Below are 25,730 nucleotides of genomic sequence, written 5' to 3'. Positions count from 1 at the left end.
TTGAAATTTTAAGATGCTATGCTTCTTAGGAAATATTGTCACCTTATCAAAAAGTTACAGCGAAAGGAAGTGCACTGGAATTCTGGATATTTTTTACTTACTGGCATGGGAGTGTGTTCCCCATCAAACCAGATGATATGACAAAAACAGAACCTGTTAGTCCCAAGAATGAACTCCTTCTGTAGAAGGATGCAAGTTTCTTGTACTGATATATCAGGAGCAGAACCACGGAGGCTAAGAAGCTGTGAAGTGTTCAGCTGCTGGATAAAGGGGAGTTGCTCTCATTTAACTAAGCTGGCTAAGAAATCAATTTAGTTAACTCTGCAATTTCTGTGAGTAGACTGGACCTGAGTCTAGTCTATTTCTCTTCAAGGGGGAGAGGAGGAGGAAAGAAAAAAAGACTGACTATGAACCCTCTTAAATCAGGAATAAGGCATCAAAATCATGGACTTGTTTGCTTGCATGCAATGACCCAGCCTCATCAGTCCTCCTGGAATTGCAATCATATTTCCCTCTCTCCAGACCAGCACATTTAGATGCTGGAGATAATTTTTTAAAACATTCTTTTCTCCTACTTCAATTCAAGTTTTAAGACTTCAGAACTTGCATTCTTTCTTTGGGAATAAAGACTTTTCTGAGCACATTAATTTTTTAAAATAATTAGCCTCTATCAATTCAACAAGAGCTAGAACATTTTAAATGGCAAATGTTCAGACTGCATATTTGTTGTCCATTTAAAGACTAGCATGTGCTTGCAGGAAACAAAGAACTCTCCCATTCATTTCCAGTGGGACAATCTAATGAGCCATGAATTTTAAAAGTCCCATATATTTCTACATTTAAATTTAATGTGTGAATAGCATTTATTTTCTGATTGGTCAATATGCCTTCCTATATCTCTGGAGAAAGAGAACCCCATTAATGTAAATTACTTGAACTTAATCATTTTGAAACTCTGCTTCAGTGAAGCAGAAAAAAAAATACTAGAAGTTTTCACACAACTCAATGTTAGGGTTAAAATATATTTAAAGAAATGGAGTATTAAATTCTTAAAGCTTTACCAGTGTTAGAGTCACTAATATCCACCGAAGTCGCATCAGATTGTTCTGTGGAATGTTCAATTGTTTTTTCTTGATTTGGTTCAGAATCTAAAGATTCCTAAAAGTTTAAAGAAAATTGCATGCATAACTTCTTTCAAGTTTTTTAAACAATCATCTCTTAAAATTAGGTCAGTAGAACACTTCAGGAGAGAAGAAACAGGAACAGTATCTTCACCAAAAAAACAAATTCCAGACTGATGGGTTAAATAAATAAGAGTTTCCAAAAACGTACATCTAAAAAACTTGTTATGCTAGAGTTAGTGGCAAGTAAAATTTTTAGGGAAAGAGTATTTGCTCTCATTAATTCCCAGTCCAGTGACAAAAAGACACGATGTGCTAGTCCAAAAAAAACACACTAAAGAGCCCATAGCTCCATAAACCACCAGTCATGAAAGCAAAAGCTTTATATACTATTGAAAATTTGTGATTCCCCATTTTCCAAAGTACCCTGAGACAGGGTACCTTGGAGTAGTGTATTAGGCACAGGATGGAGGCCCAAAAGATCAGCGTTTTATTCCTGCTTTTGACACAGACAAGAAAATTAGGATAATTACATATTTACCGACCTACACCCAATCCTGCAAATACTTAATTACATGTGTAACTTTACTCATGCAAAAAGAAGAGGAGGACTTGTGGCACCTTAGAAACTCACAAATTTATTTGAGCATAAGCTTTCATGAGCTACAGCTCACTTCATCGGATGCATTCGGTGGAAAATACAGTGGGGAGATTTATATACATAGAGAACATGAAACATGGGTGTTACCATACACACTGTAACAAGAGTGATCAGGTAAGGTGAGCTATTACCAGCAGGAGAGCGGGGGAACCTTTTGTAGTGATAATCAAGGTGGGCCATTTCCAGCAGTTGACAAGAACGTCTGAGGAAGGGGGAGGGGGAAACAAACATGGGGAAATAGTTTTACTTTGTGTAATGACCCATCCACTCCCAGTCTTTATTCAAGCCTACGTTAATTGGATCCAGTTTGCAATTTAATTCCAATTCAGCAGTCTCTAGTTGGAGTCTATTTCTGAAGTTTTTTTGTTGTTGAATTGCCACTTTTAGGTCTTTAATCGAGTGACCAAAGAGACTGAAGTGTTCTCATGCAAATAGTCCTACAGAAGTCAGTGGAACTACTCACATGAGTAATGTTATGCACATAATTAAATGTTTGCAGGACTGGGCCTTAATAGTGTGCATATGAGAACACACTAATAAGGCCAATCACTGGAAAAGACAGAAGCAGGATTTAGGATGTTCTAGCTTCAAGGTCTTTGCTTAATCCTCCAGCCCAAGTGGCTTTTAGGCACCACAAATGGTATCACTCAAAGGTATGAACTTTTAAGCCAAAATGGGTGTCAAACTTTCAATAAGATATAGTGAAGAAAATGTAGAACAAAATTTCAAATACTTTTTTTAAAATGGCCCCTAAATCAGGCAAGTCATAACTCTTATTAGAATATTTCATGCACTTCTAGTCAGCAATCAAAGGGAAGCAAAAATGTTACGACTGTACAGGAAAAGCTATGATTTTCTCATACTATTTTCACTATAAATCTTTCAAAATCTCGATGGCTAAAACTTGGAGGTTGCACCCATGTCCATTCTGTTCCAGTATGAATACTTGATCTGTACTCTTTATAGGTCACAGAAGTCAAAACAGATTCAATCATTTACTAAAATATACAAAATTACATTTGTTGGTGCAACCTGTTGCCGATATTCCACCAATGCATTCGTAAGGGTTTGTGTAACCTTTAAGATAAAGGATGCATCATCTTCACTCAGTATCTCAAAGCTTTGCTGGAAAAAAAAGGTGAAAAATCAAAACATGTTTTAAAAGACGAAGGAGACAATCTAACTTTTCATCTATGGCATAGATGAGCAATTAGATTACTTTGCTTTGCTTGTAACATCAAATTTTATTTCAGTTTATATAGAAACACCTTTAAGAGTACCAACTGGAGTTACACGCTTATGTAATTTTCTCATACCAATATTCATACAAGAATCAACAAATTCAGCAGCTTTATCATTTCCCCAAATAGCAAATAAACCCCAAAGTGAATTTAAGCCTCAGCTGCTTTCCTTAAGAGCCTGAGTGTATAAAAGAGCCTTGAATCAAGCCCCAAAGGTTAACAAATTCAGGCTATTTTCAGAGGGGGGCATGAATTCCAAAGTTAGGGGCCCCCACAGAAACTGCCCTATCAGTATCTTCTCCTAAACTGAGAAGATTCCAGCTTGAGCACCTTTACTGATCACAACTGAGACAGTATTGCATGCAGAGAGAGGCAGGTACCAAGACACTCAAGGTTTTACAAGTCAAAGCCAGTATTTCAATATCTATGTAATCACAAAGCAACCAATACACCAAATAATTTATCAATGGACAATTGGGATTACTTTTAAAAACAAACAGTATTTGTTCCGTTTGAGTTTGCATCACTATTTTTCAAAGAGAATCCTATAAACAAAACAGCAGCTAATAACAAATATGCAAAATAAATATTTAGTAAAGGGAAGCTATCTGATAATAGATTAACGCCAGTGGATTTTTTTTTTGAGCTAATGAAATTATGGCAGTGATGACTAAGGTTATCATAAATCACATTAAAATATAAGCTCTTCTAAAACAGAAAGCCACTGTATTCTTCATTGCTTCTAAAAAAACTAGAACAGGGATTCTCAAACTTTATTGCACCACAACCCCCTTCTGACAACAAAAATTATTACACGACTCCAGGAGGGGGACTGAAGCCTGAGCCCACCCGAGCTCCGCCGCCCTGGGTCAGGGGGCCAAAGCCCAAGTCCCACTACCCTGGGCAGGGGAACAAAGCAGAAGCCCAATGGCTTCAGCTCCAGGCAGGGGGCCTGTAACCTGAGCCCCGCCATCCAAGGCTGCATCCCTCAGGCTTCAGCCCCGGGTCGTGGGGCTCAGGTTTTGGCCCCAGGCCCCAGCCAGTCTAAGCCAGCCCTGGCGACCCCATTAAAATGGGGTCACAACCCACTTTGGAATCCTGACCCACAGTTTGAGAACCGCTGAACTAGGGTATCACTCAAAATTTATGCAGTCCATATTTTCTCCAAATAGATTACCTGAATAATAAGCGTACTATATTTTAACTAAAGCAAGTAAAGAGGGACAGCAACTCAATCATACTGAAAGTGTTAAAACTCAACAATGGAGATGGGTGCATCTTCAGCCCAGATGCTAACGAACAGGAGACTGAACAAATCACAACTGAAAGGTGAAGTTCAACAAGGAAGCAAGGAGAGACAGCAGTGGGTGAATCGGAGAAAAACAGAAAAATTGTATAATGAAAGAAGCTAAACATTTAAAGCCTCATATTTAAACAGCAGAGTATTCCAGTGAAGATGGTCAGTGGGCATCAAGAGCAATTCCAAAAAGTGTAATTCAAACCAACTATAAGATACAGATGCCAGATACAAGAATGGATCAGCACAATAAGGTATTGAGATCAGTGTTCTCTAGCAGAGCACAAAACAGCCTACTTTCCATTGCTCTCTTGCTACTGGGCAGAGAAAAGGAAGTTTTCTGCACAATCTTGTGCAGGAGGCAAATTCCAGGCTCTGTTGGAAAGCAGCAGTCGCATACATCTGCTAAGCCCTTAACACATTTGAGTACTGTTATTTGGCTCTCCCTCAGTCTTCTTTTCTGAAGATAAAATATACTTAGTTTTATAGCTTGCCTTTGGACTCTCTCCAATTTGGACTCTCTCCACATCTTTCCTAAACTGTGATGCCCAAAACTGGATGCAGTACTCCAGCCGAAACCTCACCAGTGCCAAATGGAGTGGAACATTTGGCTCCTGCATCTTACATTCCATTATATTCCTGTTAATACACCCCAAAACTATATTTGCCTTTTTCTCACCTGCATCACATTCCTGACTCATATTCAGTTTGTGATCCACTATAATCTCAAGATCTTTTTCAAAAGTACAGTGTATTTGTGCATTTGATTTTTTCTTCTTAAGTGAAATACTTTGTACTTGTCTTTATTGAATTTCATCTTGTTGATTTCAGACTAATTCTACAATTTATCAAAGTCATTTTGAATTCTACTGCTGTCTGCTGAAGTGCTTGCAGTCGCTCGCATCTTGGTGTCATCTGCATATTTTATAAGTGTACTCTCAGTCCATTATCCAAGTAATTAATGAAAATACTGAATAGCACCAAATCGATGACAGATTCCTGCAGGAACCCCCACTTGATATATCATCCCATCTTGACAATGAACCATTGATAACTACTCTGAGCACAGCTTTTCAACCAGTTGTGCACCCACTTTATAGTAATTTCATCTAGACCACACTCCCCTAGTTTGCATATGAGAATGTCATGTGGGACTGTGTCAAAAGCTTTACTAAAAATCAAGATCTCACATTTAATGCTTCCTCCTATCCACTAGGGCAGTAAACCTGACCAAGAAGGAAATTAGGTTAGTTTGGTATGATCCATTTTTGACAAATCCTTTTTGACTATTATTTATCTTCCTATTATCCTCTATTATCCTCTAGGTGCTTACATATTAATTTTTAATAATTTATTCCAATATCTTTCCAGGTATCAAAGTTAGGCTGACTGGTCTATAATTCCCCAGGTTCTTTGTTACCCTTTTTAGAGATAGGTACTACGTTTGACCTTCTCCAGTCCTCTGGGATCTCACCCATCCTCCATGAGTTCTCGAAGATAATCGCTAATGGTTCTGTGATTGCTTTAGCTAGATTTGTAAGTACCCTAGAGTTAATTTAATCAGGTCTATTGTGATAATTGGGCCTAAAAATTTATCCTAATTGTGAGCTCCACTATAAAAAGTAATATTCATAAAATGTCACAATAACCTTTACCAACAAATGTTAATGGGAAAAGACACAAAAGTGAGACAGAGACTGAATTAGTCCGCCCCCCCACCCCCCACTCCAAAAAGCACTACTGATGTAACTCAGGGGCTGTGTTAAGATCATGCCTGGTGAACAAGAAAAAGTGTGGGACTAAAAAATTGATGAACCAAAACTGGTGTGTGAAAAACTTGGCGAAAGTGGTAAACAAAATAATGAAGGGATGTGGCTATCCTGACCATCACTCCCTTTTGGGGTCCTCAAGAAGAGATACTGGTGAAAAAGCTGGCTACTGAGACAGACTGACTGACTGAAAGAGGGGGAAGGAGTGACTTCATCATGACTGCCAGGCCCCATCATCTCCTGGGACCCTGAGATCCAGCATGACACCACTGTGCCATCGCTATCCTAATCCAGAGAAATATCCTGACCAGACCAAGCCAAGACAGAGACCCAGATGATGTTGTCACTTCCACTGTTCTAGCTAAATCCCAAACAACATCTGGGATGTGACTTTGTCACACCCCCCCACCTGCCTCAGCGTCACCTTCTTCTTCACGACCATCACCTTATTAATTCTCTTTCCTAGCCTTCTCTTTTCATCTTCTGTCTAATAAAAGAATCTCGCTCTGCCAACCAGGACTGCATATTTTACAACACTGCTATGAGCCTGTGACCTGAGGGCATTACTTTTAGCCCCCTCTTTAACAGCCCAATGTTAAACTTTTGCAGATTTTGGAGTGGCTAATAAGATCACGTGCCATGTCTGTGTTTTTCCAGCAGTAAGGTTGCAAGTGTGAGTCAACATCAGAGACAGAAGCTGTATTTCCTATCTTTGCTGTTACTTCTATCGCCTCTGGTATGCGTTTGTCTTGTTTTGTCTTCTAGGAAAAAGGATCAGACCTTAGCAACAGCGGCTCCAAGCCATCTCAACAGCTATTGCCACCTTTAATACCATGTAAAAAACTGTCAAACAAAGGGGTTTTCTTTCTAAAAACTCTCTTCAGCTAAAGGGAAAGGGAATAAGGGATGTTTTTAAAACAAAACCTTTATTTAATATTTTACATTTCAAATGCTTTAATGGTTTTTTCTTCATCTTTAATAAACTGTTAAAAAAATAAGAATGGCCATACTGGGTCAGACCAAAGATCCATCTAGCGCAGTATCCTGTCTTCTGACAGTGGCCAAAGCCAGGTGTTTTTGAGGGAATAAAAAGAACCAGTAATCATCAAGTGATCCATCCCCTGTCGCCCATTCTCAGCTACTGGCAAACAGAGGCTAGGGACACCATCCCTGCCCATCCTGACTAATAGCCATTGATAGACCTATCCTCCATGAATGTATCTATATATTTTTTTTAACACTGTTATAGTCTTGGCTTTCACAAAACCTCTGGCAAAGAGTTCCACAGGTTGACTGTGTGTTGTGTGAAGAAATACTTCCTTTTGTTTGTTTTAAACTTGCTGCCTATTAATTTCATCTGTGACCCCTAGTTCTTGTATTATGAGAAGGATTAAATAATATTTCCTTATTTATTTTCTCCACACCAGTCATTATTTTACAGACCTCTATCATATCCCCACCTTAGTCGTCTCTTTTCCAAGCTAAAAAATCCCAGTCTTATTAACCTCTCCTCGTATGGCAGCTGTTCCATATGCCTAATCATTTTTGTTATCCTTTTCTGAACCTTTTCCAATTCCAATATATCTTTTTTGAGGGGGGGTGACCACATCTGCACAAAGTATTCAAGATGGGGTGTACCATGGATTTATACAGAGGCAATTTATTTTCTGTCTTATTATCTATCCCTTTCCTAATGATTCCCAACATTCTGTTTGCTTTTTTGACTGCTGTTGCACATTGAGTGGATATTTTCAGAGAACTATCCATAATGACTCAAAGATCTTTTTCTTGAGTTGTAACACCTAATTTTGATCCCATACTTTTATATATATAGTTGGGATTATGTTTTCCATTGTGCATTATTTTGCATTTATTAACATTGAATTTCATCTGCCATTTTCGTGTGTTTGCCATGGTATTAAGCAGGCTGAGTTCTCCGTATACCAAACCTCAAACTGTGTTTAACACTGTTTACTGTTGGATAGTGACAGGGTCATGTTAACTTTTGACTCTTTTGGCCCATTTATTCCATTTAAATTAATACAACAGCCTTACTGACTTGAATACATCCAATTTATCTCAATTTTTTTAACCTGGTCTTTCCATATTCTGGCTTATGTTCCTTCCCTCTTGTTAATATTAATTGTGTTAATCATCAAGTCACAATTAATCTTTTCAGTGAAGACTGAAGTGAAATAGCAGGCATTAAACATCTTGGCCCTCTTTATGTTGTCCATTATTCGTTCTCCTTCCCCGCTAAGCAGTGGACCTATTCTTTCCTTCATCTCTCTTCCTCCTAATGTATTTATGGACCCTCTTCTTATTTCTTTTTATGTCCCTTGCTAGATATAACTCATTTTGTGCCTTAGCCTTCTTGATTTTGTCCCTATATGCTTGTACTATTCTTTTGTACTTACCTTTCACAATCTGTCCATGTTTTCACTTTTTATAGGATTCTTTTTTTATTTTTAGGCTATAAAGAGTGCCTCATGCAGCCATATTGGCCTCTTACTATTCTTCCTATCTTACCTTCACCTTGGGATAGTTTGCTGTTATGCCTTTGATACGCTCTCTGAGAAACTGCCAGCATGCCTGAAGTATATTTTCTCTTAGATTTTCTTCCCATCAGAATCCCAGTCCAAATTTTTGTTCCAGGTGGAATCATCATACATAAAAGTAGTATTTTTTAATTAACAGACTACCTGTGTTTTACATTCAATGTATCTTCTACTTTTTGACTACAGTCTTAATCAACTACACGCTACAGTAAATATTTCATTACATTTTCCATCAAACTTGGCTCAATATAAATTTAACACCTACCAAATATCCTAGTAGTTCTTCATGGCTGGTGAATTCTTCAGATTTTATTTCGTCATCATTATCTTTCTCTTTATCCTGTAAAACAATAGATATAAAAACACCCTGAGGATTTCTTATTTGTATGATTCAGGTCAGTGATGCCCAACCCTATTATGCAGGAGGGCCACATAAACCTAAGCACAACCTTGTGTGGGCCAAACAGATTCTGCATGTTTTAACAAGATTTAAAGTCACCTATATTGATTTATATTTTAAGTTCAGCTTGTTTCATATGTATTTAAATACAAACAACCTATGTACAGTATTGTCTATTTACACACTTGTGTAAACTAAAATGATGTAAACATGACGACAAAACGCTAATGAATTGGCCGTTAACATATTGTGTTGAAGCAGGCCCTGGGCCTTATGAAACGCTCGGGTGGGCCATGTACAGCCCACGGATAACGAATATGAAACCATTCTGTTAACTCAAGTTATAGTGTACATTCATAATGGAGCATTTTTACTATTGCAGATGTTTGCAACAGAAGTTTGTACGTATTATAGGGGAAACAGTAAGCCCTACTACAACATATAAAAATAAAATGTTTTTCCATAAAAGTTACTGTCTTAATGTAACTTGCTGCTATTGCATATGCCAGAATACAGATCTGAAACATTCTTATTCATCACAGTCAAAGAAAAAACTTAAAAGGAAATAAAGGATTATTTTTAACTGGAACAATCTTCTGATAGATCAAATACTCACCTGGATTTCCTTGTCTTTACCTTTTGATTGTTTGCTGTCATCACACCTTTTGAAATATAGAGTATACACATATATAATGGTCAACTAACTGATTTACAGAAAAAAAGTAATCAATCAGTCAATAAAATTACTGTGAAGACAGTGAATACAAAGGCCTGCTTTCAATCTAACACTGTTTGTCCGATAGGTATGGAATGTTCTTGTAATTACAGTTGACAAATCTACTGCTCTCCTCATTCAAACCCCTCTGTGTGTGGCACCCACAATTTGTGAATTCATAATAAAATTAATAAAATAAAATAATAATAATAGAAAAAGACAGTGCATTCTGGCTTCTTTTAGATTGGGAAGAGATTATCTTAATCTTTATGTCTCGTACAGCAAGAATGCTAACATGACACAAACTGAGAAAAATAAAAGGATATTCAAAACAACATTTGGGACTCATTACTGTCTTTCCCTTCCCTAATGACAGAAGTTTAATATCTATCTGAACTTCATATTTCCTAACTTGCTATTAAAGTTACGATATGCTAGGAATTGCAAAGTTAAAACAGATACCCAACTCAGAATCCTGCCAACATGATCCTAGGTCAGGAAGTAGACAGATGACTTGAATATGAGTAATTCGACGTGGCAAAAACTTCAGCTCACTGAGACTATCCATTATCAACTCTATCTGTTGCAGGAACCAAAGGCCCATTTCCTTCACAAGCATATTTTCTCTAATAATAGTTAATGTTTGAGCACAAATTTATAATTTGATGAATCATGTTACTGGAATACAATCTGAGAGATCACTTACATATTTGCTAGTGGGAGAAAAGATCTGGAGTAGAAATGTCCTGCCCTCATTATGAAACTGATTTATGCATCTTTTGGTACAATAATGAAGTGTAATTTATAAAATAAAGGCTGAAATCTTCAATTTTAAACTCACAGGTCAATATTCTTAAACAACATAAAGCAAAAACTTTCTCAGTGCAGTAGTAAAACCATAAGGTTTCTAAATATATTACTGTGTAATACTGAAGCTTTTTAAGTACAGTATAATTTGATTCATATAAGAGCTTTATGAGTTAAGACAAGTTTTCTTTATATAAAATTTATGGTTATAAATTGATACAAAATAAACTTCATATGTAACTATAGAGATGCTGAGTATATAAGGGTATGTCTATACTAATGGCCGGATCAGCAGGCAGCGATCGATCCAGCGGGGATCGATTTATCGCGTCTAGTCTAGATGTGATAAATCGAGCCCCGAGCGCTCTCCCATCGACTCCTGTACTCCAGCGCCGCAAGAGGTGCAGGCAGAGTCGACGGGGGAGCAGCAGCAATCGACTCAGCGTAGTGAAGACACCGCAGTGAATAGGTCTAAGTACGTCAACTTCAGCTACGTTGTTCACATAGTTGAAGTTGCGTAACAGATCGATTCCCCCCCCAGTGTAGACCAGGCCTAAGTGTAGATTTATATGGGTAAGGTTACTTAGTATCGGTACTGTTTCTGCAAACTCACACTTTCGTAGGTGAAAGCCACCTTTTGCAAGTCCTGGAACCATCAAAGCTATTGTGAGGGGACATGCAGGCATCAGCATCAGATACAAATGTTCCAGCCACAAATATAAGATATCCATGACCTCAATCAGTTCCTCTCCTCCCTGAGATCTAGCATAAGAGTCCAAAGAAGCATGAAAAGAAGGTGTATCAGAAAAGAATAGCCTGAGGCAACGCACACTGTGAACTCCAGATAATAAACGTAGCACTCAGGAATCCCTGTCATGGACCAGGCCTCCATTGTGTTATGTACGGTGTTTGTATAGTGCTTAACATACTTGCTCTTTCACAGGATTGTCCCTGCAGAGCCACAGTAGGAGATTAGCAATCTCACTGTAGGAGATTAGAAATCTCCAGGTAGATATTGTAAGAATCTTTAACTGAAAAGGGACTGAAGGACTGCCCTCCACAAATGAGCATCTGATTTTGCTCCAGTTTTAAGAGAACAGAATTGAATAAAGATGTGAACTGAAAGAAACAGTATAGAGTCAAGGTGTGGTGACAGCTACTATGTTAACAGAATAACTTTTGAATCCTTCTGACCTTTTCGGAGCCTTTTCTTAGCTGTCCTGGCTCTATTTACACAATTGCTGGGCTGAGATAATTTCCCTTGAGCTTTTCTTAAAAAGAGGTGAACAACTGGAATGATTTCCAGAAGGGTTTGGTCCTGCGTAATAATTATTGGCCCTCTCAACATGCAACTTAGTCCTAGCAAGCAGCCCATAAGATTCAGGAAGACAGCCAGAATAGTAGAGATCTGGTTCAGATGGAATCTGAATACCACTCTGGATAAAAATTTAAGTTGAGGATTAAGCACTGAGTTATCTTTGTGAAAACACATAAAGGAAAGATCAGCAATCAGGGCCTCAATTTAGATCACCCTTCTGGCTTAAATGACTGCAACAAGAAAGGTGATTTTTGGAGAATGACAAGGTAGTTAACATTGAGGGATCAAATAGAGGATTCCTGACTATAGATAACACGTTCAAATCCCACCAGCTTGATTTACAAAGCGTCAAGTATAGATACAGCAACTCTGTAAGACAAAAAGTTTTACAGAATGGTGGGAAAAAAAGCTGATGCTCCTTTAACCACAGAATGGTAAGAACCAATGGGGATGTATTGGCTCTTAACCATTAGAAGTGTGTGTCGCCAAGGGAACGAGAGGAATTAAAGACATGGATCTATCTTATTCTCAGCTGGAACATGGTTGGTCCTATGGGTTGACAAACATGTCCTTTAACAATTAAATGCTTTTAAATAGCTCCTGACCTCACAAGGCATGAGACTATTATAGGGTGTATTTGCAGAGATAATTCTGTGAAAGACAAATTTGATTTAGATGCTGGTCTTGTAATTTTCTTAGAAAAGTAAAGTTTTTAAAAATAACTTAAATTTACTCAGTCTTATCGCCTTTGCTGTTTTCATTAGCTTTGTTGCTTTCATCAGCATAGTTAGCGTCTAGCTTTTCAGCTGGTTTCAGTTGTTCTTTTTCGCTTTTTTCCTGTTCATCTTGAGTATCCTTTCCATCTGAAAAAAATTAAAATAATGCGGTATATTTGTTAACAGTTTTTCATAATTTTATGTTTTTAAAGTTGCATTTGATTGGAATGTCCTTACTTTAAAATAAAACTCAAACATTAATTTACCGTTAAGCTTAAAAACAAAGCATTCAAAAATGTGGAAGTCCAAAAGTTATGGTTTTTACTTCAACAATAACTGAGCCATGTTGCACAACTTATATTTTATGGTATATAGTAAATACAGACTAATACATTAAGGTTTATCTGTTACCCAGAAACAAAGAAATGGAAATTATTATACATCTGCATCATGCCAGAATAAGGATTGCAGTAGAAATGATATCTTATAGAATTGTCGCATTTGCACGCTTTATGTCTATCCTAGCAATGTATTAATATTCATTTTTATATTTAATTTCTAGTGTTTTTAAAGGAAAAAAGCATTGTTAAAGCATTTTTGATGCATCTTTTATCAAGCCTATTCAGTTATTTATAAAGACCCTAAGTCATCTCTTCATATTTTCAGTCTTGTCCTACACTACCCTCTTGCCTCAAGCAGGCCACTGAATATACAACTCCTTGAACCACTGAAATTAGAGATAGAAAAAACTTCTTGAGGTATACAGTCCCTTGTCAATGAAGGATTGTTTGCTACAGTATATTCACCAGTGCTTTGTGCCATCTAGTTTTCAATTACAAGGAATAAGGCTTCTACAACTTCCCTTTGAACACTCTTCTACAGAGTAGCCGATGTCACTATTAGGAAGAGGTCCTGATATTCAGTCTAAGGCCTGATCCACACTAAAGAGTTAGATCCATGTAAGCTGCCTTGCCTAACTCTGTGAGCGCTACACCAAAATGTCTCTCCCAATGATGTAACTTGCCCGGTACGCCAACTTAACTCCACCTCCACGAGAGGCATAGCACTTAGGTCGACGTAGTTAGAATGATGCAGCGTCAGTGTAGACTGGGGTCGACAAACTATGGTCCATGGGCTGCTTCCGACCTCTCAGACGTTTTTATCATGCTCAATCCCCCTTACGGCACCACCCTCGAGATCCTCAAAACCACTCAGGGGCCGTACCCATCCCAGCTACGGTGCCTCCGCCCGTGGCAGTGCCTGGCACGGCCGCCTTGGTGTCATTGCTGGCCTGGCCCCTAGGAGTCTCCAGTACTGGCCCTGTAGAGCCCCCCCAACCCCATCCCATGAGGTCCCCTCTCCTCAGTAACATCCCTTATAGAGCCCTCCCCCATGTTACATCCCACAGAGTCCCCCTCCCTACCAGGCATTCATGGCCTGCTGTACAATTTCCATACCCAGATGTGGCTCTCAGGCCAAAAAGTTTGCCCACCCCTGGTATAGACACTGCATTACTTACATTGACTTTAGTGGCCTCCAAGAGATGTCCCATAATACCCCACTGTGATTGCTCTAGTCACTGTTTTGAACTTTGCTGCCCGGAGGCCAGTTATATGCCCTTCCCCTTTAGTTAGAGTTTAACCTTTAAAACACCAATTGGCAAACATCACACGTCAAAGCATACAAAATAAAAATCCTTAAATCAAACAAGTTTTCGAGCAACATTTTTCTTACTTAGTCTATCTGTAAATTTCAATTGTTATAGATCAAAATATTTTTCGTCAGTTTGTGTATGTGGTGAAATCAACATTCACTGACATTTATCAAAAATCTAATCCTTCCAAGCCAAGCTATATATCCCATAAGTGGTATGAATTTACAAAGGTTATAAAGTTATTTTTAAAAACATGCTTAAATCTCTGACCTTGAAAAGGTAGACTTTGAGTAGAATCTGTGACCAGTTTATCCTTATCACCATCACTTTCTGCCTTTCCTTCATTGCTAGTTGAAGCATACACACGTTGAACCTTAGCTTTTGAATGGTAGCCATCTGTAAGGTAGTCAAGAAAAACATGCCTGAAATGCACATAGATTAACATTTTCTGTTTATTAGGGAAGGTTCAAAGTTGCTCATTTGTAAGTATCTAAAGATACATTTAAAGTGTTTCAGCTAAATACATTTCTTCCTTTGTTACACAACTTATTTTTACATACTTATTAATAAATTGCTAAACATTCTTATTTACACCACTGTATAGTTTGTGTAATCTTTAAATTCAGTAAAAAAAACCAAAAACAAAACACCCTTATCAAGCTAACAACACTCCTTGTGCATTTAAAAATTCAATAGTTTCAGCCAAGCAACCCTGTATGTAATCTTTGGTTGGAATCTAGGCTGATGATATTTTGGTTTCTGCTGAATCAAGTAGACAAAATGGACAAACACACTAACCAAAAACTCACAGACCTTAAGAGACTAGAAACCTAAAACAGTGGTTCCCAAACTTGTTGTCTGTGGCCAATCAATTTGTGGCCAAACTGTTGTCTGTAGCCAATTACATTTACTGGTAATATGAAGAGCTGACAGGCCACATGGTGCTGGCTCTCCTCATAGTCTCCACTTGTTAAATTGCAGTAGAAGACAGATGCTTATATGGCAAAATAACTGTAATTGCTCAAGTTGCTCCAAGGATTTTTTTGCAAATGCAGTAAGGAAGGAAGGAAGTCCATGCTATCATTATCAGACAAGAGGCAATCCATGAGAGTCTCTGTTAAGCAGTAGTTCACACTATGAAAAAGCTTGAGAGCCCTTGATCTAGACTGACATTAATCCATGTTTATCTGGATTTCCAGTGGATAACTTTTTCCTCAATAGGCTAAAAGTGACTATTAGGTCCCCTATATACAACTGCTCTTCTTGCTCAACTACTCTAAATTCTGGTCTCCACACAAACTTGCATCAAAATAACTGAACTGGTTTTAATTCATACCTTTTGTTATTTCTGTACAAGTCTGTGTGTGAACACTTATTTTGGAATAACAGTGTCCTATTTTCAATTTTGCTTATGTTGGTTTTTCACTCAGCATCTCGCAAGTCTAGACATGTAGCAAACAACAGTAACACATTCCAAACTACCAAACAACGCTAGCAGTGCATGCTCAGGCAAAACTCCCTTTGAAGTCAATAGACCTTGCACCCAAGTCAAGATTGAAGGATTTAATCTTATATAAACATACAGAGAACACTTACATTCTTGCCATTTTCTCTTCATAACAGGAGGATCCGTTACAACCTAAACATAAAGCCCATTTATGTTAGCAAAACCTTTTTATACACACATTTGGTTAAACATCTAACTAACCAACCTAATTAAAATATTTATTCTTAAAGAGACGTTGTCAGTGCATTTACCATCCCTGACAGCAGATCCAAACTGAAGTCTAGCTCTCAGGATACCAGTTATGTATTTCCCATTGCAATGCATACATGCTGGAGGTAGGAAAACTAGGGAAAGCAGATGCAGGTATTAGACTCACAGTAAACAAACCTGTGGATTTAAGTGATTTGTGCACCTGCCTTGCTTTTTAAACTTATTTCCTACAACAACAAGGTGCAGGAACAGCAGAGAATCCTAAAGGAGACACAGATATCTCCCACAAAATAAAGAATTACTTACTGCTATGCTCATACAAATGAAGGTTACCTACTTGTAACCAGAGTTCTTAGAGATGGACTCCACATATTCCCTTTATGGGATGCACCAGCCATATGCAGCTCAGATGGAGGAATCTAATTAGCAGTATTCAGTGTTATAGCCATGTTGGTCCCAGGATATTAGACAGACAAGGTGGGTGAAGTAATATCTTTTATTGAGCCAACTTCTGTTGGTTAGAGAGACAAGCTTTCAAACTTACACAGAGCTCTTCTGAATAAGAGCTGTGTGTAAGCTCAAAAGCTCATCTCACTGACCAACAAAGTTGGTCCAATAAAAGATAGTATTTCACTCACCTTGTCTCTCTAATCAACAGCGTCCATTAGAGCATTCACGCACCCCTTCTCCCATCGCCTATCCATTCCTGAATGTTCAAGGGACTTCAGCTCCTACCCACAACTTGCTCAATTCTATGTTATACTTAAGACTATGTTATACTCTAATTTCAAATTACAAATATGGTACCTTTCACTGGTAAACAAAGTATAAAAAGATGGCTTTAGAGGTATAACTTTGAGGACAGCACCTTCTGTTCAAGGCAAATGTAACAGCACTGACTGCACTGGACTGCTCTTCAGAGACGGGTATCATATAGAACCTCTTTCCTGTACCATATTAATAAACCTGATTTGCACTGGTTATTTGATCTCTTGAGTATATTTCAAAATAAACTAAAGTGCAGTCAAGCAACTGACTTCAATTTATCAACAGATGCAATGAGGTCTAACTGTGCTGGCCCCAACATGTGAATATTTCCGGTATCACATGATTGTCCATTTGAGCTCTCCTTAACTGGTCTGCCAGATTGTTGTTCTTCTGAGCTAGGTATAATACTATGGGATATATCTTATGGAGGACGCATCATTCCACAACCTCATCATCTCTTGACATAGTTGAGAAGAGTGTGCACCTCCTTGCTTCTTCAAGTAAAACATTCCAGAGGTATTGTCTGTGGTCACCTGAACTACTTTGGAAACTGAAAGCATTCATGCCTCATCTTCCACACATTGAATTGCTCTGCATTCCAGTTAGTTTAAATGCAACCTTTTCTTCAGGGAATTCTTACATCCTCGAGCCATGAGCTTGCTGCATTGAGTATGCCAAACTATATAGGATACATCTATAGTCACTGTTAAGATAGAAGAGGAGGGCTGAATGGTACACCCCAGCAGACATTCTGGGGCTTGGATTCACCAATCTAGGAACAACAACACGTGTCTGGGAATGAGAAGTTTTCAGTTCATATTATCTCTAATTGGCCGATAACCAGTGCTGTATTATTCTTAATTTGAAACAAGCAAATGGGGTGACATATGTTGTAGAAGCTACCATTCCCATAAATTTGAGATAAGAGTACAATTTGAGAGGGTACCTGGGGAAAAGTTTCTATGGAGGATGTCATACACTGGAATCCACCCTATGGTAATAGTACTCTGTTTATCTGTGAGTCCAAGATGATTCCTATGAAGTGAATTCTCTGAAAAGGTCATAAAAGTGATTTATTCTGGTTTATCATGAAATCTAAAGGGTACATGTGCAATTGACAGCTTTGGAAAGATGATCCTTCAATCATCGACATAAGGGAATGCATGAATACTGTCTCCCCTGAGATGAGTTGCTACTGCTGACAAACATTTTGTGAATACATTGCCTAACTCGCTCCCAGCAAGCATATATTGGCTTCTTTGTATATGTAATTGCCTATTCATTTCTTTAAGTAGCATGTTGCTTGTTTGGGGGCTTTTCCGGGGGTGTGGCTTCTGCTATTTTTGTTTTTTTAAATTTCCCATCGGAGAGCATGATTGGCTACCGGTTGCACAATCTGCTGGGGGGAAAAAAGTTTAAAAGGGTGCTTGTGGAAATGGGCCTCCTCCACTACGAATTGAAGAGATTTGTGATATGTGTGTTTCTTATGGTGATGTGAAAATAGATGTTTTTCAAATCAAGGGCTGCAAACCAATCTTTTGGAGAAAGGAAAGGAATAATAGAAGCAAAGGTAAAGAAACCCCTGCCTCTGTAGCCACTGAAAACCTGTTCTACAACTCCTATTTTGATTAGAGCCAGAACCTCTGATCTTAACAAGTTATTGTTGGAGGGGTTCCTGAACAGAAACTGGGAGGGTGGATTGGAAAAGGGAAGATTTTTGAATACCCACTGGCAATAATTTTTAAGATCTATCTGTCTGTGCTTATGGAAGCCCAACAATGGAAATAATGTCAGTCACAGTCTTCAAGGGAAGGGGAAGTAAGACTGCTTGAGTACTGTGACACAATGTGTCAGATGTGTGGCCTAAGGTTTCATGTTGTAGTTGCCAAAGATATTTGGTTTTGCCTTTAAACCTGGGTTTGAAATTAATCCTCCTTTGTTGAGATTGTTGACGATATTGCAGCTAGTAATAATGTCTTCTCTGTGTTGGACAAGCAGGTAAGAAAGAGTATTGTCTTTGATACCTAAATACTCCTGGTCTTCTCTTGGGTGGCTGATAAATGCCCAAAGATATTGCTGAACACCTTGTTTCTTTGCTCTTCTCCAGAATCTTATCTGTCCTGGTACTAAACAAACTTTCTTCCTCAAGGGGAAGGACGTTCAATTTGGCTTTAGTTTTTGGGGGTAAACCTGATGATTTGAGCCATGCATATCTTTGGGGAGAAGTGACAGCTGCTACAGCCCTGCCTGCAGAGTTTCAGGAATCAGAAGATGCCCTCACAGCAAGCTTTGATACTTGCTGTCCTTCTGTGACAATGGCATCAGCAAGTTTCTTTTGTTCCACTAGTAACACTAAAATAAAAGCCAACATCATTTCCCAGAGAAACTATCACTAACAAGCTATAATAGCCCAATAATTTGCAACTCTGAAGCTCAATGCAGAAGGGGAGAAAAATCTTCCTTCATAGGACATCCATTTTCCTCCAGTCTCCCTCAGGGAGTAGACTGATCTAAGCCACGTCTAATTTCAAGGAATTTGGAGAAAGGCGAGTATGAAAATAAAAACCCCTCCTGGGGTAAATTATAATGTGTCTGCCTTCTTGGATGTTGGTTGAACTGATAAAGGATTTTCCTACATTAATTTAATAAGCTGAAGAAGTCCATCTAGAATTGGTAATGATGTTTTACAGAAGAGTGAGAACCAGATATCAGAGACTGGGTTGCAGTTTCTTCCACCAAAGTGGTTGGTAGTTTAAGTGTAGACGCCATTCTCTGAACCAGCTCCTTATTACATTCTCCAGTGGAAAAGCCACTGACAAGACCACCTACATTCTCACCTGGAGATGTCTGAATGTCTGTCTCAGGATTCAGTTCATGAAAATCCTGGAGAGAGACTTGGTCTTCCTCTGACAAAGAATCATGCACCACAGCAGAGCATGTGATGTGAAGGAGCAGAGATTGCTCCTTCCTTGCTTAATGTCAATGGAGCCAACATCCTCTTATTGGTAGATGTAAAAGGAGTTTCTCACTGTATCTTGTGCTGCAAATCCTGTAAGCAACATGGAACTGTGCAATACAACCATCTAGGCCCCGGGATCATTCTCCAATAATGTCTGTAAGTCTATGTTATGGTCCAGACCATCGTACGGTACACCATAAAGGTCTGCTGGAAATGGCTGAGAACCCAAATACTTTCTACTAATTAGTAAGCAAAATAAGGAAAATACCTGTTGCTCTGATCTGTCATCAGGTCTTTGATCCAATGCCAATCTGATTAGGAACAGAGAAGAGAACAGCGGACCCAATATCAGACAGAGAAGCTTGCTAGGGGAACTGATGGCATTTTGGGAAGTGGAAGGGGAGGCATCGCATACCGTTCCTCTACACTCCTTTTCTCTGCTACAGTCTGTTCTGGTGAGCTCCTTTTCTTCTGAAGTTCTTCATTCTCTGGATCCCATCAGGGAGGCACCATCAGATCTGAGTGATGAATTTACACTTGTACCATGATAGATAGTTGCATAAGAGGACTGAATCCAAGAATCCAAGATCACCTTCCATGCCTCCTTCTGTCTTGACAACCAGGTCCTTTGAATCTTTTAATTTCATCATCGGATCCAAGTCCCTGGAAGCTGGGATTATATCTGGATCTGGTGATGCTGTGTGGACTCAGCTGTATTTCCAGTTTTTATGCAATGGTGCGCTATTCAGTTTCAACATAACAGATTCAGAGGAGATTCTAATTTGTAGATTGGCTTTTCTCACAAAGTCCTTTTCCACTGAAATCTCTCTTTTCCTAGATTTTTGATGCCTAAGCTTAGGATCTTGTCTAAGGAACTTCTTACAAGTCTGAGCCAATGATGGGAGGTGGAAGCACGGGGTGTCAATGAAGACATCTAATATGATGTTTAGCCTTGTCCCTCAATACATCTCATGACAAGGCTGGTCTATGCCAGTTTTTGGTGTCAATCATATTATCTAATCAAGTAAGCTCCACTTGCAAGCTCCTCTTGAAGGAGTACTGCTTGCAGACTATTTTATCTGTCTTTCTTAGTTCTCAAGGTAAAAGTGCTGCAGATAGCACATCTGGAAGTCAAATGTCCTTCTCTGAGGCAGCATGGAACAATGCATGCACATCCAATGTTCAGAAAACTGAAGAGCAGGAGGCACACTGTTTAAAACGTGTTTCTTGACCTTTGGATCTGCCATAATCACAGGCCAGAGCCAAAGCCTCAACACTACTATACTATCTCCTAACTTACTTACTGATATTGTAAAACTTATTCTTAGTAACTCTAAAACATAACTTCCATCTAAAATTAACAATTAGTAAGTAACTAAGCACTATCTAATGGTAAGATCGAGGCACAAAGTCTGGAGCGGTTCTCTATCTCACAGCTGGTGGTTGAAATACCACACCCCCTTTTATAACCTCACCCCTAGACTATTCAGGAACAGGGCTGGGGCAAGGCATGGCCAGGCACATGAGCACTCCAACGGACACTGCTAGTTAAGTTTCACCATCTGAGCCGCAGGCAGCCAGTGCATTCTGTGAGAGGGCAAATGTAGACACCACTTGAAGGATAAGAAGAATTAGACATAAAATGTACAATCTAGAGTCTCTAAATGAACTGGATTAAGTATGCCTGCATGAAAACAACTTGGCAGTTGTGCTCTTTCCAGCAAAATTCCATACATAAAAACATTTTCTACGTTACAGTTTCAGTAAGACATTTTACAGGGGAAAGTCAACAATTAGAAACAAGAGCAACTCAAATTGAGGATTCAATGAATTATTCCTTTTATTCCCTCTTTGCTTGTCGAAATAAGGTTAACTGATGCAATGATTTACTTTTCAGACCAAATCAGCTCTTCATGGATACCACTAACAGTGCGGACTAATTTTCAGTAAGTTCGTAGCACGCATTTGCTGAATGGATATGTGTAAATCTGTGATTTATGCATGCATGTGGCTAGACAGACATGTGGCAAATCAGGGATTTGCATGCAAACATTTTAATATCACATATGCAAACATATCCCATTTCTGTTCACCTCTAATCTTACTGAAAGCAGTTCCTGCATTATTTCTTTAGATTTTGGACTCCACACCAGAGGACTCTCATACAAAATTCTGGGTGCCTATATTTAAAAACTCTAGACTGTAGGAGCTATAAAGTAAAAATCAACTAAAGCAGTATTTCATCCCACAACCATACCACACCTCATTTAATCACAGGTCATGTGACCAATGCAGCTTAAAACATGCGCCACACTTCCAAAGACAAATTCCACCCTCAACTGCCTCCACCAAAGGTTCTTCAAATAGATGGGTTTTGCAGCATGCCCACCAGGCCAACAAAGTCACACTTCTTCAGAACCTGGGGAGTAGAACATTTCAAAGGAAAGGCGCCAGCATCCCTTTGCCTTTCATAAAAAAAAGGGGATCAAGCTCCTGTGCTGATCACAACTGTGACAGTATTGCACAGGGAGAAAGGTTGTCTCTCTCAATGAGGCAAGTCCAACGCAGTTTATATCACCCCACACCTTAAAACTCCATCTGAAAACCAACAGACTACCAATGCAAATTTTGGAGAATTGTTAACAGATGCTGCCATCAAGAAGTACTACTTAACAAGCAGGCTGCGGCATTCTGAACCAGTTTAAGTTAGTTTAAGATAGATTTAAGGTGTAGCCCCACACAGAGTACACTGCAATAATGAAGTTTCAAGGTGACAAAGGCAAGTAGTAAAGTAGCAAGGTACACATCCAAGACAAAACAACTGCAATCACCTGGCCAGACTGATGACAAAAACATTCTTGTACACTGCTGCAATGTGATCCTCCAACAGCAAAAGTGGATCCAATATCACCCCAGATTGAGATGTCACAAAGGTGCTTCCCCCAATCTACCAGCATCACCTCAGTCTGAACTGTCTGGACTGAATTTCAGCCACCTTGCAGTCATCCATTACCCAATTTCTCTGAAACACCAAGCTAGACATTTTTTAGCACTGGCTGGATCAAGTGGAATGGATACAAGCAGCTCAGTGTCATCAGCATACTGAATACATAATAGGACAGACTTCTTCATTAATCTTCTTAGCAGCCCCATATACATGTTGAACAGAAGAGGAGACAAGATGGAATCATATGGAACTCCATAAAACAGTGCCCTTCGGATGTAGGAACCATTGCCTCGCGCCAGTCTCTAGGATCACTCTGCAAGGAAAGAACTGTACCAAAGGCTGCTGGTAGACCTAACAATATCAGCATGCACAGCATGCTTTTAATTCAGCACCAAGAAGAGATCATCTACTAATGCTACCAGTGTTGATTATGTCCCATTGCCAGGTCTGTGGCAAGATACAAGGTATCTAGGTACTTAGCATTGTCTTACCACTACCTTCTCTATGATTATACCCAGAAATGAAAGAGGTACTACTGACCTATAATTAACCAAAAATAGTTGGTTTCCTGGGTAAAAACCTGCAACAGTTTTCTTAAGAGAAGTCAACACTTGCCCTCCCTAAAAGAGGCAGTGAATCTCCACCAGTAATGGAGCCACTACTTCCCCAAAAAAGAAAAGGAGTACTTGTGGCACCTTAGAGACTAACAAATTTATTTGAGCATAAGCTTTCGTGAGCTACAGCTCACTTCATCGGATGCTGTAGCTCACGAAAGCTTATGCTCAAATACATTTGTTAGTCTCTAAGGTGCCACAAGTACTCCTTTTCTTTTTTGCGAATACAGACTAACACGGCTGCTACTCTGAAACCTGTTACTTCCCCAAAGAGGTCACTGGTATAAACAACAGACTGTGGGAGGAAATCTTCCCAACATCTTCAGTACCTCAATGAGAGTCACTGGCCTAAACTCAAGCACAGTGCAACGTTACAACATTATGACAATATAGCCATTAATTTAAATATTGGTTAGAATGTTGTATTCTATTTGCTCATGTGCATGAGATACTTCACAACAGTTATGAAGATTTATTGCAAGCAATCGAAGCACCTCGATAAGAATAAGCCAATTTTCTTATGTAAAATAAGATGTATATGTAAAGATGTAATAATGTAAAATTTTCTATGTAAAATATACTTTTGTTTGAACAGTAGCATGTGAAAGTTATGCTACCTAATTGCAATAGTGCAAAAGATGCAGAAACTTCAGTGCCCTGGGATTCTTTTTCCTGTAAAATCTTTATTGTTCATGACAATATGTTTCTCACTTTTGCTGAAACAGGGAAACTCCCCATTCTCCATTTTACTAGCTAAAGGAAGACTGACCAATATACATTTTCGTTATAGTGTAGTACAAGGTGATTAATATAACTTCTGTGAACTTTTGAAGGGGCATACACTTATATAAAAACTGATTTTGCATGCTCAACAGTAAACAACAGAAAACTGGACCCACAATAACATTTTAAGAATGAACAGAGCATTTATAACATAAGCAGTAATTTACAAAGGTAGTAAGAGGGTTGAGTCCACCATCCCATTAATGAAAGATGACATCAGTATTTTTTATAAACACGTAGGCATTGAACTTTTTTTTTTAAATTACCTTTATTTGTTTTCTTCCCTCCTTCTTTTCAATAACTGCAGCAACTTGTTTAAGCCTTCTGTTCAGTTCTGAGCCTCGACCTCTAATTTCATCAGATTCCACTATCTCAGGATAATGTTGTGTCTAGAAATAAAAATGCCACCCCCTCTATTAATCCAGACTTTCTTAATGATAAAATACAGTGTCAAATATCCTTTTTTCTCCCCTCTGGCAATACAAACAGTTATGTACAATACAGTATCTAATTTTTTCTATTTGGATGTAATTACAAGCAAAAATCAGAAGCAATGACTACCAGTGAAGGAAAGCTACGTCAACAGTTAGAGTGGTAGTCTTGGAGTCAGGATACCCAAATTCAATTCCCTACTCTGCCACAGACTTCTCATTGACCTTGTGCCTGTTCCTCATCTGTAAAATGGGGATAATAATATTTCCCTACCTTACAAGAGCATTGTGAAGATAAAGATAAAAGATTGTGAGGTGCTCAGATACGACAGCAGTAAGTACTTTATCTAGTTATAGTTGCCATGTCCAACCCTCCTTTTTCAACTATCTATTATTTAAATCTAAATAAAAAAATAACCCTTCAGGCTAAATATTCCACACTTAGTCTCTGCCTCAAATTATTTTATAGTCCGAGCAAATACAGCGTATATGCTTTTGAAAATGAGTTTAATGAGAAATACAGAGTTTTGCCAACCTTAAAAAAAGACCATCTTTTTACAAAATAGCAATAGCAATTCAGAGATTTGAAAGGAGAAAATTCCTGAAGTTATAACTGCCCTTTTTCCTGGGAAAATCTTTTCAGATTTGGGTAAATTATAAATTAGGCAAAAATAGCCATTTGCACATGGACAACAGAACTTTTCAACACATTTTAAGAAAACAAAGCTGGATTTATAATTTTCTATTTTCTAACATATTTAGATAATAAAAGCAGAATTTTTACACCATGAGAAATTGATGATTTACTAAGAATCTACACTTTAAACAATGGAAAGAAAATTCTGCAAAGCCTGTGAAGTGCAAAGCATCAAACAAACCCATAAACCTTTTAATTGTGCTACTGCCCCCTAGGCATGCCCACAGCAGCAAAATTACCTTTATTATGACTGCACCTATCAAGTGTATTCACTTGGGTGCTGAAATTTACAGATCTTTGCCAAATTTCTGAACAATTTATCAATATACAAAAAGCAGGGGGCGGGGGAAAATCTATGTTACACAATTGTTTTTTCCTTCTGAATCACCTGCAAAGATAACAAAAATTCTCCAAAATCAATTCTAATAAGAGTGTGGAATTCTCATGATTTGTCTCGTTGAAAAAGTCTGGAACAAAGACTAATTTCTTCTAGCATCTCCAAGCGTTTAAGGGCAGCATTACCCTTAAGACTAGAATAAAAGTTTTGGACATGGTGG

The 25,730-nt window shown here is 38.5% G+C and overlaps 1 protein-coding gene across 3 annotated transcripts in view; it reads right to left on the bottom strand.

Moving 5' to 3' along the window:
• Positions 1 to 25,730, bottom strand: part of LOC119850571 (histone acetyltransferase KAT6A-like) — a 54,445-nt gene that overhangs the window by 1,747 nt on the left and 26,968 nt on the right. For 2 of the 3 annotated variants that reach the window (XM_038388809.2, XM_043508520.1), the window contains 8 exons: positions 24,312 to 24,434; positions 15,854 to 15,896; positions 14,528 to 14,653; positions 12,621 to 12,750; positions 9,664 to 9,709; positions 8,913 to 8,987; positions 2,800 to 2,907; positions 1,062 to 1,158 (listed from right to left, as the gene is read on the bottom strand). In XM_038388809.2, the coding sequence (XP_038244737.1) occupies positions 1,062 to 1,158; positions 2,800 to 2,907; positions 8,913 to 8,987; positions 9,664 to 9,709; positions 12,621 to 12,750; positions 14,528 to 14,653; positions 15,854 to 15,896; positions 24,312 to 24,434 (748 nt within the window). The remainder of the gene's footprint in view (positions 1 to 1,061; positions 1,159 to 2,799; positions 2,908 to 8,912; positions 8,988 to 9,663; positions 9,710 to 12,620; positions 12,751 to 14,527; positions 14,654 to 15,853; positions 15,897 to 24,311; positions 24,435 to 25,730) is intronic. The other variant, XM_043508522.1, reaches the window with a different exon arrangement.

Source organism: Dermochelys coriacea, chromosome 2 (genome assembly GCF_009764565.3).
Source record: "Dermochelys coriacea isolate rDerCor1 chromosome 2, rDerCor1.pri.v4, whole genome shotgun sequence".
Lineage (NCBI taxonomy): Eukaryota > Metazoa > Chordata > Testudines > Dermochelyidae > Dermochelys > Dermochelys coriacea.
This window is presented reverse-complemented; position numbering and strand designations above follow the sequence as displayed.